This window comes from Sapajus apella, unplaced genomic scaffold (genome assembly GCF_009761245.1).
Source record: "Sapajus apella isolate SASKATOON/1434 unplaced genomic scaffold, GSC_monkey_1.0 scaffold13, whole genome shotgun sequence".
NCBI lineage: Eukaryota > Metazoa > Chordata > Mammalia > Primates > Cebidae > Sapajus > Sapajus apella.
The window spans coordinates 18,237,383-18,253,334 of record NW_022436953.1 but is presented as its reverse complement, the minus strand read 5'-3'; the positions used below and the strand labels follow the sequence as shown (position 1 = coordinate 18,253,334).

Below are 15,952 nucleotides of genomic sequence, written 5' to 3'. Positions count from 1 at the left end.
GGATATCACATATAATACGTTCTCCAGAGCTTTTTAAAATCAATCAATCAATCAACCTACTTATCTATATTATCTATCTACCTACCCATCTATTATTATCTGTCTATCTACCTACCTACCTATCTATCTATCTTGTTACTTATTTATTGAGATGGAGTGTCCCTCTATAACCCACGCTGGAGTGCAGTGGTGTGATCTTGGCTCAGTGCAACCTTCACCTCCTGGGTTCAACCGATTCTCCTGCCTCAGCCTCCAGAGCAGCTGGTATTAAAGGCATATATCACCACGCCTGCCAATTTTTTTTTTGTATTTTTAGTAGAGAAAGGTTTCACCATGTTGGCCAGGCTGGTCTTGAACTCCTGACCTCAAGTAGGCTGCCCGCCTCAGCCTTCCAAAGTGCTGGGATTACAGGAATGAGCCACCGCACTTGGCCAGGGCTTTTATTTTAATAAAAGTTTACTTAAACCACTGCTATGTCAAGTGTTTTCCACAGGCCAGTATCTATAATGAGATAAAGTTTGCAAAATGAGGTTGCATAGAAACTTATTTAGCAATTTTACATTGCCACAACATTTTAATTACATTTTACAAAAGTCATCAATCAGTCTGCAATGAACTGGAAATTGTTTTAAATAGTCTTAGACTACATATTTTTTTAAAGAAACAATTTAGACAAAATAATTTTATCAACGATTTATATCACATTTAGAGCAAGAATTTTAAAACAAAAAGGTTAGTCCAGGAACTTGATGAAATTTTTTTTACCTCTTGGCATATTAATCTTCCTTCCACATGCATCTTCATTGGCGCTTAGTGCCAGCACTTATAACCAGGACCTAATTACTCATTAGGATACAGATATTATCTCTTTGAGAGATGGAAGAGACCCCTTCTACCAGCAGTTCACAGCTTTCCAGCCTTTCCTGCCTCCAAATAACCGCTTCTCTCTTCTATCAAGTGTCTGGAAACGTGCTTTTGGATCTATTCAAGGGTACTCTCACAGATAAACATATTTTATCATCTTAAAGAGGCCCTACTCTTTTCTTTAATAAACATTTTATAACCATTGAACAAAGCGTGTTTTTGCTGAAAAGGGCATGGTTTACAAAATGGTATTGTTTCTATAAAAATTCCAAGGTTTAAAAAAATCTTCCACTAGAGAGAGTTTATGACCTCTAAGGCCAGATCATCTAAGAAATATGGTATTTTAAAAGTCTAAACATAATTTTGTTAAATGATGAATACTGTAGCATTGTTTCTTTAAGTCTAATTGGTTTTTCAATGCAAAATTTCCAATTTTCAGTCTCAGTATTTTGAATCTCAGATATGTTTATAGACAAGATTAATACTCAGGAATGATATTCATGCAGTTTACTCAGTTTGTTTATTTTTTATTTGATAAAAATCCAACATATGTAGGTCATTAATAAGATTAAAGAAAAATAGAACTATTCCAGTATTCTTACCTTGGACCCTGACAACATACTGGTCAGCATTTTTGTTCCCCTTCCAATTCCAACCACTACAAATCAAAGAAAGAAATATTATGACACTCTGTTCTGAAAACTAGGTTTTTTAAATAGCTACATATTTTGGTCATAATTTCCCAGCTTAGGTAATGTGAAGTTGGAATGAGCATACATTTTGCAAATTTTGAGGGTTCTTATTACTCCAAACATTTGAACCTGTCATGCAACTAAGAGATTCTGAAGAAGGGATGAGAGAAGACCGTTCTCCTCATTCTCAAAGTATTAAACTCAGTGGAAACCTCAGCCCAGCCAATTAGATAATGAAGCTTTACAACAATTTCAAAGGATGCACTGGAATTTTATACGGGCACCAGTGAAAAACACATGGCACAATTAACCATGTTCAAGTGGGTATGATGAGGTCTTTTGACAGAATTCATTATTAAACAAAGCAAAAGCCATTATCATAGCTAATGAACCATTTAAAGATGATTAGCACCCAGCAGTATACAATCAAGAAGAGAGAAACATAACAAATCAGTCTAACACAAAGGATACAAGGTAAAATGAAGGCTGAAGAATGTATTTTAACAGAGACCAAATACAAAAGTACAACAATGGCCGACCTTTCTCTTACATTTCAAACATTATTCATAGGACAACACATTTCACCAGGTGAGGGTGAGAGGATTTAGTCACTTCTCTTTTTGCACGAAGGCAAATTTTTTTAAGAATTGAAGCATTTGTCATCAACAGATACAACTGTGCATAAGAACACAATATAACCACCACAATTCAGAATTATAAGAGCAAATAAGGAGTACAGATTGGCAAACTGGAAACATTATCTTCAATATTTATGGTAAATATCATTCAGTGAGTTTACCATGTATCAGATTCTACTCTAAATGCTCGCCTTTATTATCCCATTTAATCCTCATAACAACTTTAAAAGGTAGTATAATTACTCCTATTGACATATGAGGGAACTGAGGAATAAGAGACTTAAGAACTTTGCCCAGCATCTCACAACCAGTACATGGTAGAGTTCAGATTATTCAAGCCAAATGGTCTAAGAGCAGACCCCCTTCCTTTCCATTCCCTCTGCCACCTTAACTCATGTAGGCTTTCTTCTCACTGCCAGCCTACATCACTGCAAATCTGACTGTTCTACAACCTGTCCCTTCCTCTCTCAATTCATACCACTTCATAACCATTTCTGAAACCCTATTTTTCACATTACAAAGCCCCAAAACAATTCTTAGTAGGGTCCCAGTGGTTACAGCATTGAAGTCCAGCTCAAGCCCCAACTCATTCATAGTCTATTTCAACCTCCTGAAAACTTCTATGACACTCATCTGTCTTAATCCCTCTAAGTCACATAGTCCAAGGACTAAGGTAAAAAACAGTCTACCCTCAGTAGCCTCTGGAGAGCACAATACTCTTCAAATGACAGAACTTTTAGCAGTAGATGCTGCTGCTGATGAGGCAAACAGCAAAAATTCAATGCAATTTGATTCCATTCAAATAAATCCCCAATAAATATTTTTTTGAATAACTGCTATGCACATAATCCCAAGAGGAATACTTCTAATGGAAAAACAAGCTTGTGACACATTTCCTAACTTTGAAAAAGCTTATAATCTCATTGGGAAAATAAAATACAGAAAACAGAAATCACAGTGCTCAAGAAATGTTGCCTAATGAGTGGACAATGCTAAATTACAATATGATAGTATATGATTAAGTGTCAAAATGAACAGAGATAGAACAGCTGCCATAGCAGGGCAAAGGTGGGGGCATTCTAAATGGCTAAAGAGGCCAGAGAATGCTTCATTCAAGCATTTCAGAGTTTGTGTTAGGCCTTTGAAGGATGTATAGGAACACAACAGAGAAGAGAAGCATGTTCTAAAAAAGAAATAAATTGCACAAACTCTCAGATACAAGGATGAGAACAGTGGGTTTACAGACCAAACATAGTGTGTCTTAGAAGCAGGCTGAGATGTTTGACTTTAACATGGTTGAAATCCTGAACTCATGATGGTTTCTGAGCTAGTTTAGTGACCCAGAAGGATAAAATTTAAAAGAAGGCATCTTAGAGTTACCCAGCTTAATCCTCTCATTTTATACCTAAGAATAATCAAGGGCCATTGAAGTTAGGTGATTAGTGAAAGCAGAATTTTAGAAAGACTAATATGGTGGTGGCATACAGAAAAATTATCCAGCGTTGGGACCTAGCCAACCAGCAGATTTTCATTCACAGGTTAGTTCCCTGGACAGAATTTTTATTTAGCATTTTTCCCTTCAATCATTCAGAACTGTATTCAATACACATTGTGTAGGTACAGAAATAAATAAGACCTGGCTTCAGCTGTGATTTAACAATCTAATAGCGAGACAGGTATCAACAAAAACTAAGAGGACAAAATGAAGTTTTACATTAGCAGTATAGAAGAGCAAGCAGGCAAGCTTCAAAGGCAGGAAATGGCATTTCAGCTGAACCTGGAAAGGTCAGTAGGACTTCTGCAACGAAAGGCACTGAGAGAGATGAGCCCCTTACAAAAGAAAAGTATGAGCAAAGGCACCACGTTTGAAAAGGTGTGGAGACTTTAGAGAATGGATGAATAACAGGGTTTTCCATGCACAGTCTCACAATTACTACTCTATCTCCCAAATTTTCTGTGCTCGCACAAATGTTATCTCTGTTTAAAAAAAACACATACACAAAAACAATTCAGTGTCTCCAAACTTAATCCAATGTCCTAGTATCCTATTCTCAAATCAAAAAGATAGAATTTGTTTATGAGGAGAGTCCCTCTAGGACAGGCGTGGATTATATATATGTATTTCCAGTTTTCTGCAACTGGAAGTTTCTACTGCTATTTATATAATTCGATTAACGCCCTGTAGGGTCATCTTACAAGACCTGTATTTTTCCAATTGTAGGAATCTATTTTAAGAATCCGAAATACCTGGCTGATACAGATGTGTGGGTAAAAACAAAAAATAAACAAACAAAAAGTTATATCTATAAAGATATCCCTAACAAATTCAGTTCTGACAAAACTCTGGTAATAGCCACAGTGACCTCAAATAGGGAAATGGTTAATAAATTGTATTTTAGCCATATGATAGAACATTTCATAACCATTAAAAATAAGGTTTACAAAGAGTCTATCAACATGAACAATGTTTATGTTACAATGTTAAGTTAAAAAAATGGATATATAAGTACATACAGTGAAGCAGAGCTCAACTTAAAAAATAATCTGCATAGACAGGCCAGGTGTGGTGGCTCACACCTATAATCCCAGCACTTTGAGAGGCAGAGGCAGGCAGATCACCTGAGGTCAGGAGTTCAAGACCAGCCTGACCAACATGGAGAAACCCCATCTCTACTAAGAATACAAAAATTAGCTGGGCATGGTGGTGCATGCCTGTAATCCCAGCTACTCGGGAGGCTGAGGCAGGAGAATCACTTAAACCCAGGAGGCAGAGGTTGCGGTGAGCTAAGATTGCGCCATTGCACTCCAGCCTGGGCAACAAGAGCAAAACTCCATCTCAAAAAAAAAAAATCTGCATAGACAAAAAGTTACAAAGAAATATGGCAAAAATGTTAACTGATTATTGATAAAAGGTGGAAAATGGTCTTTTTTTATTTTCAACTTTCTCATACTTTCTAAATTTTCTCACTGTTTCTATAACCTCTAAAGTTAAAAAAATTTTGAAATGATATATAGAAATTCTATTTACATTTTAAGTGATTTATGATCAATATGTCTACTCCTTTCCTATTACTATTGTAACAAATTACCAATTGGGGCTCAAAACACTACAAACTTTTTATCATACAGTTGTGGAGGTCAGAAGTCTGAAACGGGTTTAACTAGGCTTAAAATCAAGGGGTTGGCTTGGCTATGTTCTTCTCTTGAGGCACTAGGGGAGAATCCTTCACTACAGCCTTCCTAGGGAACCTTTTTTTTTCCTTTTTCAGCTTTTAGAGGCTGCTCCCATTCTTCAGCAATCACATCCCTCCAACCTCTGCTTTCATTGCCGTATCTCTGACTCTCTCTTCTGCCTCCTCCTCCACTTTTAAAGAATCTTATGATTACATTGGGTCCACTTGGAAATTTCAGGATAATCTATCTTAAGGTCAGCTGATTAGCAACATCAATCCCATCTACAACCCTAATGTTCTTTATGATGTAACCTAACATATTCACAGGTTATGGAAATTAGGACATGGACACTTTTAGTAGGTGATTATTTTGCCTACCATAGTATTTCTGAGAAACCTGTGAACCCTCTAGCAATTATGCTATAGAATTATAAATCTGAATTTCAGGTTATAATCTTAAATTGTCAGCTAAATTCTTACTCTGCACCACTAATATTGCAAAAAAAAAAAAAAGCAAAAACAGTCTAAAATGTTGAAAGTAAAAGTATATTTTTTTCACACAGGTCCAGTTTTATTAATTTATTTTTAAAAAGGACCTTTGGCTGGGCATGTTAGCTCACAGCTGTAATCCCCGCACTTTGGGAGGCGAAGGCAGGCAGATCACTTGAGATCAGGGGTTCAAGACCACCCTGGCCAACATGGTGAAATCCCGACTCTACTAAAAATACAAAAATTAGCCAGGCGTGGTGACAGTCACCTATAATCCCAGCTACTCAGGAGGCTGAGGCAGGAGAGTCACTTGAATTCAGGAGGTGGAGGTTGCAGCGAGCCAAGATCACACCACTGCACTCCAGCCTAGGTGACAGAGCAAGACTCCATCTCAAAAAAATAAATAAATAAAAATAAAAAAGACCTGTATACAGTACTTCACAGGATAAAGTACATATCTATATACTATAGGTATTTTGTAAGGTATTTTTAAAAACCTTTTGACCTGGTCAAGCACAGTGGCTCATGCCTGTAATCCCAGCACTTTGGGAGGCCTAGACGGGCAGGTCATGAGGTCAGGAGTTCAAGATCAGCCTGACCAACATGGTAAAACCCGTCTCTAGTAAAATTACAAAAATTAGCCAGGCATGGTGACGCATGCCTGTAATCCCAGCTACTCGGAAGCCTGAGGCAGGAGAATCGCTTAAACCCGGGAGGCAGACGTTGCAGTAAGCCAAGATGGCGCCACTGCACTCCAGCCTGGGCCACAGAGAGTGACTGCATCTCAAAAAAAAAAAAAAAAAAAAAAAAAAACTTTTTGACTCAATTTTAGTAGACATTATCCTCTTTTAAAAGATGAAAAAACATTCAGCGAGGTTATGCGATTTTCGGATGTATATAGTTAGTAACTGAAGAAGCCAGTAGCCGGTATACAAACCCAAATATGATTAGAGTCTAGTGTTTATTTTACCACACAATCAAAAATCAACTTCTCATAAGTTTCCAGAACTGCTAACTTGAATAACAAACATCCCTTACTCTGTGACTGAACACCTATAATTTTTTTTTTTAATAGAGATAAGGTTTCCCCATGTTGGCCAGGCTGGTCTTGAACTCCTGACCTCAGGTTATCTGACCACCTTGGCCTCCCAAAGTGCTGGGATTACAGGCATTAGCCACCATGCCTGGCCTATAATTTTTTAAACTTTATCTCTCCCTGGAAATCACATGTATTCGAAGAAAAATTAATACATCTGATATATGAACATGTTATATCATCATAAAAGTCCCTGTGAGATCAAATATAAAATTAAGCCTCCAACCTTAATTTACATACAAATTTCAGCCCCTTCATAATACTAAAATGGAAGCTTCAACAAGATCCCTTCAGCCAAGGGTGTCCAATCTTTGGGTTTTCCTGGGCCACAGTGAAAGAACTGTCTTGGGCCATACATATAATACACTAATGATGGCTGATGAGCTTAAAAAAAGAAATCACACATAAAAAAATCTCATGATGTTTTAAGAAAGTTTATTAATTTGTGTTGGGCTGCACTAAAAGCTGTCCTGGGCCACATGCAGCCCACAGGCCAAAGACTAGACAAGCTTGCCATAGGTTCAGGGTAAAAAAGAAACTATTTCATTCACTGCCCTGAATATTATTATTTTCTGCATGCCAATGAAGAACCACCACTAGAAATTAACAGAATTGATCTACTCATAAAAAAGCAACAGATCTCTTTTCTTATATTTGTGGTGCTATGCCTGGAAAACAGTAAAGCAAAGTGGTTAGAAGCATAGGCTTCAACTCAAGGACCAACTCTAATCACTGGTACAGGCTACTGAAGTTCTACGCTGGTAAGAATCATGAAGCCCTAATTTCTGCCAAGAGCACAGAGCATGAGGAACAAAAGCAGGAGCGCCAGGTATCTACCAACCACAGGGGCAGATGAAGAACAAAAGCAGGAGCACCAGGTTATCTACCATCCACAGGGGCAGATGCTTTGGAACTGAGCAGATCTGGGCTCAAATCCTGACTCTGTCACTAATTCTATGACAGTGAACATGTTACTTTATCTCTCAGGGTCTTCATTTCTTCTTCTGTAAAATGGGGATAATAATAACCTCTTATAGGTTACAATGAGAATTAAACTATATAACTTATGAATGCCCAAAACTGAAGATCTTATGTACAGTAAGTACTCAATAAATTCTTGTTATCATTAGCTAAGGTTTTTGTTTTGTTTTGCTTGTTTGTTTTTTGGAGTGCAGTGGTGCAATCACAGATCGCTGCAGCCTCAACTTCCCAGGCTCCAGTGATCCTCCCACCTCAGCCTCCCAAGTAGCTGGGACTATAGGTATATGCCACCACACCCAGCTAATTTTTAAAATTTTTTATAGAGATGGGGTTTCACCACATTGCCTAAGCTGGTCTTAGACTCCCAGGCTCAAGCAGTCTACCCACCTCAGCCTCCCAAAGTACTGGGATTACAGGTATGAGTCACTGTGCCCAGCCTGATTTTTTCTATTGTACTGTATTGTATTGTACTGTACCATACTGTATTGTATTGTATTTATTTTTTGAGATGGAGTTTCGCTGTTGTCGCTCAGGCTGGAGTGCAATGGTGTGACCTCGGCTCACTGCAACCTCCACCTCCCAGGTTCAGGCGATTCTCCTGCCTCAGCTTCCTGAGTAGCTGGCGTTACAGACGCGCACAACCACACCTGGCCAATTTCTGTATTTTTAGTAGAGATGGGGTTTCACTATGTTGGCCAGGTTGGTCTTGAACTATTTGTTCTATTCTAACCTCAAGTAAAAATATTTTTGCTAACATAAATTAAATCTATAATTTTAGAAAATACAAAGTCATATACAGTTTCTAATGTTCTTGATGCATACCACTTTCTTGAACAGTTTTATCCTTTTCTTTTAAATAAGCACTTATTTACTTTGGATAGCTTAGATCAAGGTTTGCTGTTGTTTGTACCTAATTTTTGCTCTAAATGAAACTGAATAAAATATAAAATACCAGAGCATGGAAAAAGATAAGTATTGTTCCATAAAAGTTTGTTTCTCATATGTGGGGAAGGGGGCACTGAGAGGGATCCCAATGTATGTAGGTAGTTCTGTGACTAAGGGTGCAGTTACAGAGTAAAGTATATCCTAGCCTGTGTATACACACTTTAACAGTCCATTAAGTTGGACTTTAGAATCTCTACCAGGTGCAAAAAAAAAAAAGATGGAATAAAAAAGGATAAAAGACATTTTTCCCTTCGATCAATCTACCATTTTCCTTCACAAACAATAAAATGGTCAACTAATACATCTCCAGCAGAAAATGACTTCCTCTCAAGAACTATAAGCTTCCCCTTCTCAAGACAGTTATCTCAGAGATTAGACTAGAGATAAGCAGACAAACAGAACCTTATACCTTGTCGGGAGTCCCCAAGACCAGCCAACATTCAAAGATTGATGTATACCTCAGATTGTTTACAGTGATGTAGTAAGAATATTCAGCTGGACCACAAGAGGAAAAGACACAGAGCAATCTGGGCACAGGCTTTCTTATTCTCTCTCCCTCCCGAGGGGACACTCAAGCATGCTGCTTTTTCCGACAACAAAAAAAGCAGTAACACCTGTGCAATGTTTCTCTCAGGGAAGCTCATTAGAAACTCAGTGCCCAACGTTTTTATTGGGGACTTGAGAGGATAATCACTCAGGCACCCTCTCTGTCCTAGCAGTGGGATAAAATTCCAGATTCCTAGAAGGAAAGCTGGTAATCTCTGAAACATCTGAGGCACAGCCAACCAGTTTTATCAGACAGTGAAGGGTGGGAACACTCCCAAATTCCAAGTTCCCAGACACCAGCCGATGGAAAGGTGTATAAGCAGGCCTTTCTAAAGACAGCAATTTCAGGTCTGCTATGTTAACTCTTTTCTGCACAGACACAAACCTTTTCAAAGTCCTGTCCACACATAAAAGTGGCTATTTCTAACAGCCTTTAAGATCTTGTACCATTTAAGGGCTTCTTTAGAAGATGGCACTATATATATCCAGTAGATCTGAAACATTCCAAAATAGACCAAAAAATAGAAGGCTTTAGTCAATCTCATCTGTTCTCAACCAGTGTTTCTTTCTAATATTAAGAGACAGTGGACATTTAACTTTCTTACTTATCTCTTACCCAGAACTCCTCGGGCTGCGCTGTCTAGAGTCCCTCCATGACCAATTTTCAAAGTCTGCTTTTTCCTCTTGCTCCATTCTGGAGAAGGCATTCCAGCTTCTACAAGAGTAATGGGGATGAAAAGGAAGGTGATTACCAAGACAAATGAAGTAGGATCTCCATAAACTTGGGAGGAAGAGGGGATGGCATTTTCAAAACATTTTATTGCCATTTCAGTAAAGGCAATAAAAGTACTGTACAAACTTTACATGTTAAGAAACTATGACCTCATTACTAACAAAGAAAATATTTTAAAATGGACATTCTCTAAATTATAAAGAAACAGTATTCTAAAATTAGCTATCTGTATACTAGAATTAATTCTCTAAGAAAAAAAACAGCATTTTTAAAAGGTGGGTAAATATCCAGGCTAACCCGCAAAAATCTAGTAAATTCTTGGTAGTGGTGAGCTGATAAGAGAATCATGAAAAAAAGTTAATCTTGATATAGAAACATACTTTTAAAAGTCCTCAATTTGGCTGGGCGTGGTGGCTCACACCTGTAATCCCAGCACTTTGGGAGGCCAAGGCAGACAGATCACAAGGTCAGGAGTTTGAGACCAGCCTGGCCAATATAGTGAAACCCCATCTCTATTAAAAATACAAAAATTAGCTGGGTATAATGGCACGTGCCTGTAATCTCAGCTACTCAGGAGGCTGAGATAGGAGAATCACATGAACCTGGGAGGCAGAAGTTGTGGTGAGCCAAGATCATGCCACTACACTCTAGCCTGGGTAACAGAGCGAGACTCTGTCTCAAAAAAAAAAAATTTTTTTTTTCAATTTCCATTTCTAAATCTCTTCCATGGTCTTCGCTGGTATCTCCAGCTACCAAACATTGGGAGTATAACTCATGCAGGGCTACTTCTAAATACACCAAATTCCCACACTTCCTGTATACGTGGTCTCCCTCTCCTAATCAAAACTTGCAATTCATTAAAGAAGAAAATCTCAACAAAACATTATGTGGAAAGCAGCTAAGATTAAGTGGCATCTTAACTTCATAAGCATTCAGATTTTTTTTCCTTTCTTTTTTTTTTTGAGACGACATCTTACTCTGTCGCCCAGGCTGGATGGAGTACAGTGGTGTGATCTCAGCTCACTGCAATCTCCGCCCCCTGAGTTCAAGTGATTCTCCTGCCTCCGCCTTCCAAGTAGGTGGGATTACAGGTGCCGACCACCACGTCTGGCTAATTTTTGTGTTTCTAGTAGAGACGGAGTTTCACCATGTTGGCCAGGCTGATCTCAAACTCCTGACCTCAGGTGATCCATGCATTTAGATTTTAGAAAGAGGATGCCAGCCTGGCATATCTCATATTCCTGTTGTAAATATAAAGTGAGCCAGGCACAGTGGCTCATGCCTGTAATCCCAGCACTTTGGGAGGCCGAGACAGGAGGATCACCTGAACCCAGAAGTTCAAGATCAGCCTGGGCAACACAGGGAAACCCCGTCTCTACCCAAAATAAAATTTAAAAAATTATCTGGGCATGACGGTGTGCACCTATAGTCCTATATACTTGGGAGGCTTAGGTGAGAGGACTGCTTGAGCTTGGGAGGCAGAGGTTACAGTTAAGTCAAGACTGTGCCACTGTATTCTAACCTGGGCAACAGAGCGAGATCCTGTCTCAAAAAAAAAAAAAAAAAGATAAAGCAAAATAAGTGTTATTTGAAAGTACTTTGGGGGTACAGAGTCAGTGCTTCCTTCTAGATAAATATAAGTCGTTTTGATAATGGCATACAACATATTGAGAGAGTACTGACTATTAGACTTCAAGTGAGAAAGAAGAGAAAAGCAGGAAAAGCCATATTGATCTACACCTGCCCCCAAACCCATCAAGCCTTCATTATCACCACTGACACCGAGCAGAAAGAAAATAAAGAAAATGAAACGAGTAGACAGAAAAGGGAAGAGGGAAAAGCAAAGCAAGAGGGGAAATGCAGAAGCCAGTTTCAATGGCCAAAAGGTTATGTTGGGTGGCTTGGCCTCCCAGCAAAATTACAACTCTAGCGAGTCACAACCATGGTCTCTGGAACACCCTGGCATCACTCTCTAATTATGGCATCACCATACTTAGATGGGTATGGCTGTCTGCATTAACATAAACTTCTAAGGTCAGACCTAGGTTTCAAACCCTTGACCTGTCACTTGCAACCCATCAGGGATCTCTCACCCATAAATTAACAGAAACCTTCTGGGGAACTCTGCATTTTCAACTTCTCTCCTTCGAGTAAGAAGGCCCCATAAATATACTATCTTCCCTTTGTGCCCAAAAATACCTCCTTCTAACGTGCAGACATACTGCCTCTATAAAGTGAGGAATTTAGTTCACCCCACTGAACTAAGTATTTGTGGATAAATATTTATTATTTTCTAGCTCTAAAATTGTGGTACACTTAGGGCTTTGAAGGATTCAAACAAAAAGTAGGGATTGTTGTGTAACAGGAATCAATGTAAGGAAAGACAAGGAATAGTATTAGAAGCCACAACCATTGTCTGTGGGTGTTAAACACATTAGAATGTAGGTATCTTTAAGAACCTTCCCAAGTAATTCTGACAGCCAGTTAAAATGGCATTTGGGAAGCCCTAACCTAGCTAACATAAATAAAGAATAGGTCAATCACACACAAGCAATACAGAAATCAAGGATCATGAGAATGTCTCTAGCTAAAAGTTGTAGCCTAGCAACAGCCTTGAAACAATCATTTTAATCAAGATTCCACAAGAAACTTCAGTTCTTAGAGGCAGATTAACCAGAAGGCCAGAATATGGCATTGTCAGAAACTTGTCTGAAAGAATGGTAATCATTACCTTAAGGATTAAAAAAAAGCAACAACCCAGAGTTTTGCTAACAAATCAGGAAAGGAGCAGTTCTATAAAGGAAAATGTAAAAAAAAAAAAAAAAAACCTATGATGACACCACAGTGCATATCCTTGATGCAATTCCTCACTTTGACATCCTCTGTGTGACCCTCCTTTCAGGCAAAAAAGTAAACTTTGATACTGGAATTAAACATCTACAGGAGTGTACCTATTTGCCCAAAAACATTTAAATCGGTACTGTCAGTTAAAATTACCATAAGAATAATTTGGTTTTGCATTTTAAGTGTAAAGTTTTCCATGGGACACTAAACAATGTGAGAAAGTCCCTGTACTTGTTTAATGGCAAGACAGAATAGGGCCAAATTCTGGAGGACCTTGAATAACCTAGCTGACTAGTTTTACCACCACACGGTGCAGAAATTAGTAGGCTACAAGCTCAGCGAAGGTAATCATCTTCAAGTCTGTATAGGCTGGCACAGACCTGGCTTATGTGGATATCCAATGAGGCTATATGTGTGAAATGATCTACCGAGCTGATGAACAGGGTGATTCTTTGGGCTTGTCTAGTAATTTCCCAGCGTACATGAATAAATGAATCAATAAAAAGAACATTCAGCTTACTGAGCAAGTTATATTGAATGTTCCTTAAACGTGGCCCATAAGCTACTTACATTAGAAACACCTGGAGTAACTGTTTAGAATTGCGTTTTCCTAAAAATACCCCGAACTCTCCGAATCACAGTCTCTGAGAGGACAGGAATTAGGAATCTGTATTTGTACAAGAGATTCTAAGTAACTGTTAGGCCCACTAAAATGTGAAAAACCACTATGTTAGGTCTTGGTTAATGAAGTGTATATGCATTTCCCATGTATTTTGAAGAATGCAGAGCCAGTGCTTCCTTTTGGGGTTCATCCACATGAACCCAACAAAAGCCTCCTGAAGGATTAGATTACAGAAAATAGGTCTGCACGCCCAAGGGAAGGGTTTTATTGATGTTTTTTTTCCTCCTGTTGAGAACTACAACTGCCATGTAGGCTACAAGTGTTCGTGCCACCGCAAGTCCAAGCCCGAGACGCCCGAAATTTCTGTCCAGAGCTAATTCAATGGTCATTCTCCCTTTCCCTTCCTTTTGTCTCTTGAGTCACGAGCGTCGCAAAAAGCGCTTCCCCTCTCGCGGCGACCGCCTCAGCCTGGTCCCCACCCGGGCTGCAGTACCTGCCAGCAGCTTCTCCTTCAACCGATTCAGCAGCTCGGCTGAAGTGGGCCCTTTGGGCTTGTGTACGGCGAACACGCCGCTCAGGGACAGCAGCTTTGTAGCCAAAGCGGCCTTGGAGATCCTGGCTTCGGATCCTGTCCTGGCCGCGGCCGCAACAGCCGCAGCTGCAGCTGTTGCTGGCGGGGTCGCAGCCATTGCTGCGACCGCTCCTGCAGTTTCAAGGACAGGGGATGTGTCTGTTTTCAAAGACGACGAAGACACCACCACCGGCACCTCAGAAGCTGCCATACGTTTGTAGCCCAGACCTAATTTATCGCGGAGGCGCACGCTGATGATGGAACAAGAATGCGCCGAACAGGCCCCTCTTCCTCGTACCGCAAGCTGCGCTGAACGAGAGAGTCGCAATGGCCTGTGGGAATTGTAGTCCATGACCTTCCCATACAGGCAAGCGCTTGCTGTGCCCTTGTATTTTAAATAGAAAATTTTAAATATTGACTTTTCCTGGGGCTTGTGAAGATCTATGGCTTCCTGGGCTCACTGCTTAATTGACTGTATTGTGCTCTTGAATTCAGGCTCAGAATTAATATACATCCAAATGTGAGCTCTATTAGAGCAAAGAACTTACATACCACATTGACTCACATCCCAAATGTCTCACACGTTGTAGGCACTTAAATAAATATTTGAAAACGTATAAATAAATACGAATTATTCAAATTCCCCGAAGAAACTTCTAGGCCAAGCCAATGGTAAATCACTTGGGCTTATTTTGATACTCTTCATGTACTCCTTTTCACCCCCTAAAACCCGACTGCCCCCACTGCAATTTTTAATAATTCTGATTTTGAATATCAGCTCTTCTGTGGGTTGCATCCCTTAGATAGCAAAAGGCATTCTTGCAATTTATAAAATTTAAACTACTTTCCCTTTGAGACCTTCTCCCCTAAAAGTCATTCGCTCCCCAACAAGATCAAGGAATGTTGTTTTGATTCCAGCACAAGGCAGAGTGAGAAAAATTACTTCTGCACCAAACACATGAAATGCTATCATAAGTATTGTGAGACAGATAAAGTTTGCCCTCATTGTTCTTTAGGTTTCTTTACAGCCACTGTTTCTTCTCATCATACTCTAGGACTTTAATATCTAATATTTTGATGATGCCCCCTAGCTGCTCAGAATCACCAGTTACGGGATCCCATTTGAATTTGTGCTCATTTGTGCAACAAACAAATGGCAGAACAATTTATTAAAAGGAAAAAAAAATCTTTAAGGGAGTATTTTCAGGGTGGAAAGCTGAATCTCCTAGAAGAAAGTCACCTACTCTTGGAGTCTATTATAAAAGCCTAAACTAACTGAAAAGACTGTCATATCACAAGATTAGTGGACGCCTGACCCTGCTTCAAGATGTTCATTTTTCCAGGAAGATGAGGAAGATGTCATGACTTCAAAGGGATGACTGCACCCAAAGGAGTATGGTGTCCTTTAGCCCGAGGAAAGAGCTCTGTGTTCCCGTGGCATGGAAGCAGAGATCCAGGTACTTGCCAGGAAGATTGCAAGGCTTGACCAATGATGACTTGGAGATTAGAGGCTTTTTCCCAACTGTCTGGAGATCAGCAAGCCTCCTGTTTTCTTTATAAATTACCCAGTCTCAGATATTCCTTTATAGTAACACAGACAAACTAATACATACCACATGTTTTACTTATTTTGTTTAATGTCTGATGCCCTTTATCAGAATATCAGTTTCATGTGAATAGGAATGTTTTATTCATTGCTATATCCAGGGCCTAGAATAATGTCAGATACAACACTCAACAATATTGGGTTGATTTGTT

General features: G+C 39.3%; 1 protein-coding gene across 3 annotated transcripts in view; it reads right to left on the bottom strand.

The window, feature by feature from the left end:
* TRUB1 (TruB pseudouridine synthase family member 1) overlaps positions 1 to 14,477 on the bottom strand; it is a 60,037-nt gene extending 45,560 nt beyond the window's left edge. For 2 of the 3 annotated variants that reach the window (XM_032281752.1, XM_032281751.1), the window contains exons 1-3: positions 14,117 to 14,462; positions 10,041 to 10,139; positions 1,467 to 1,522 (exon numbers count right to left, since the gene is read on the bottom strand). In XM_032281752.1, coding sequence (XP_032137643.1) covers positions 1,467 to 1,522; positions 10,041 to 10,139; positions 14,117 to 14,405 — 444 coding nt within the window. In that variant the 5' untranslated portion in view covers positions 14,406 to 14,462. Of the gene's footprint in view, positions 1 to 1,466; positions 1,523 to 10,040; positions 10,140 to 14,116 lie in introns of all 3 variants that reach the window. The other variant, XM_032281750.1, reaches the window with a different exon arrangement.
* Between the last annotated feature and the right edge of the window lie 1,475 nt (positions 14,478 to 15,952).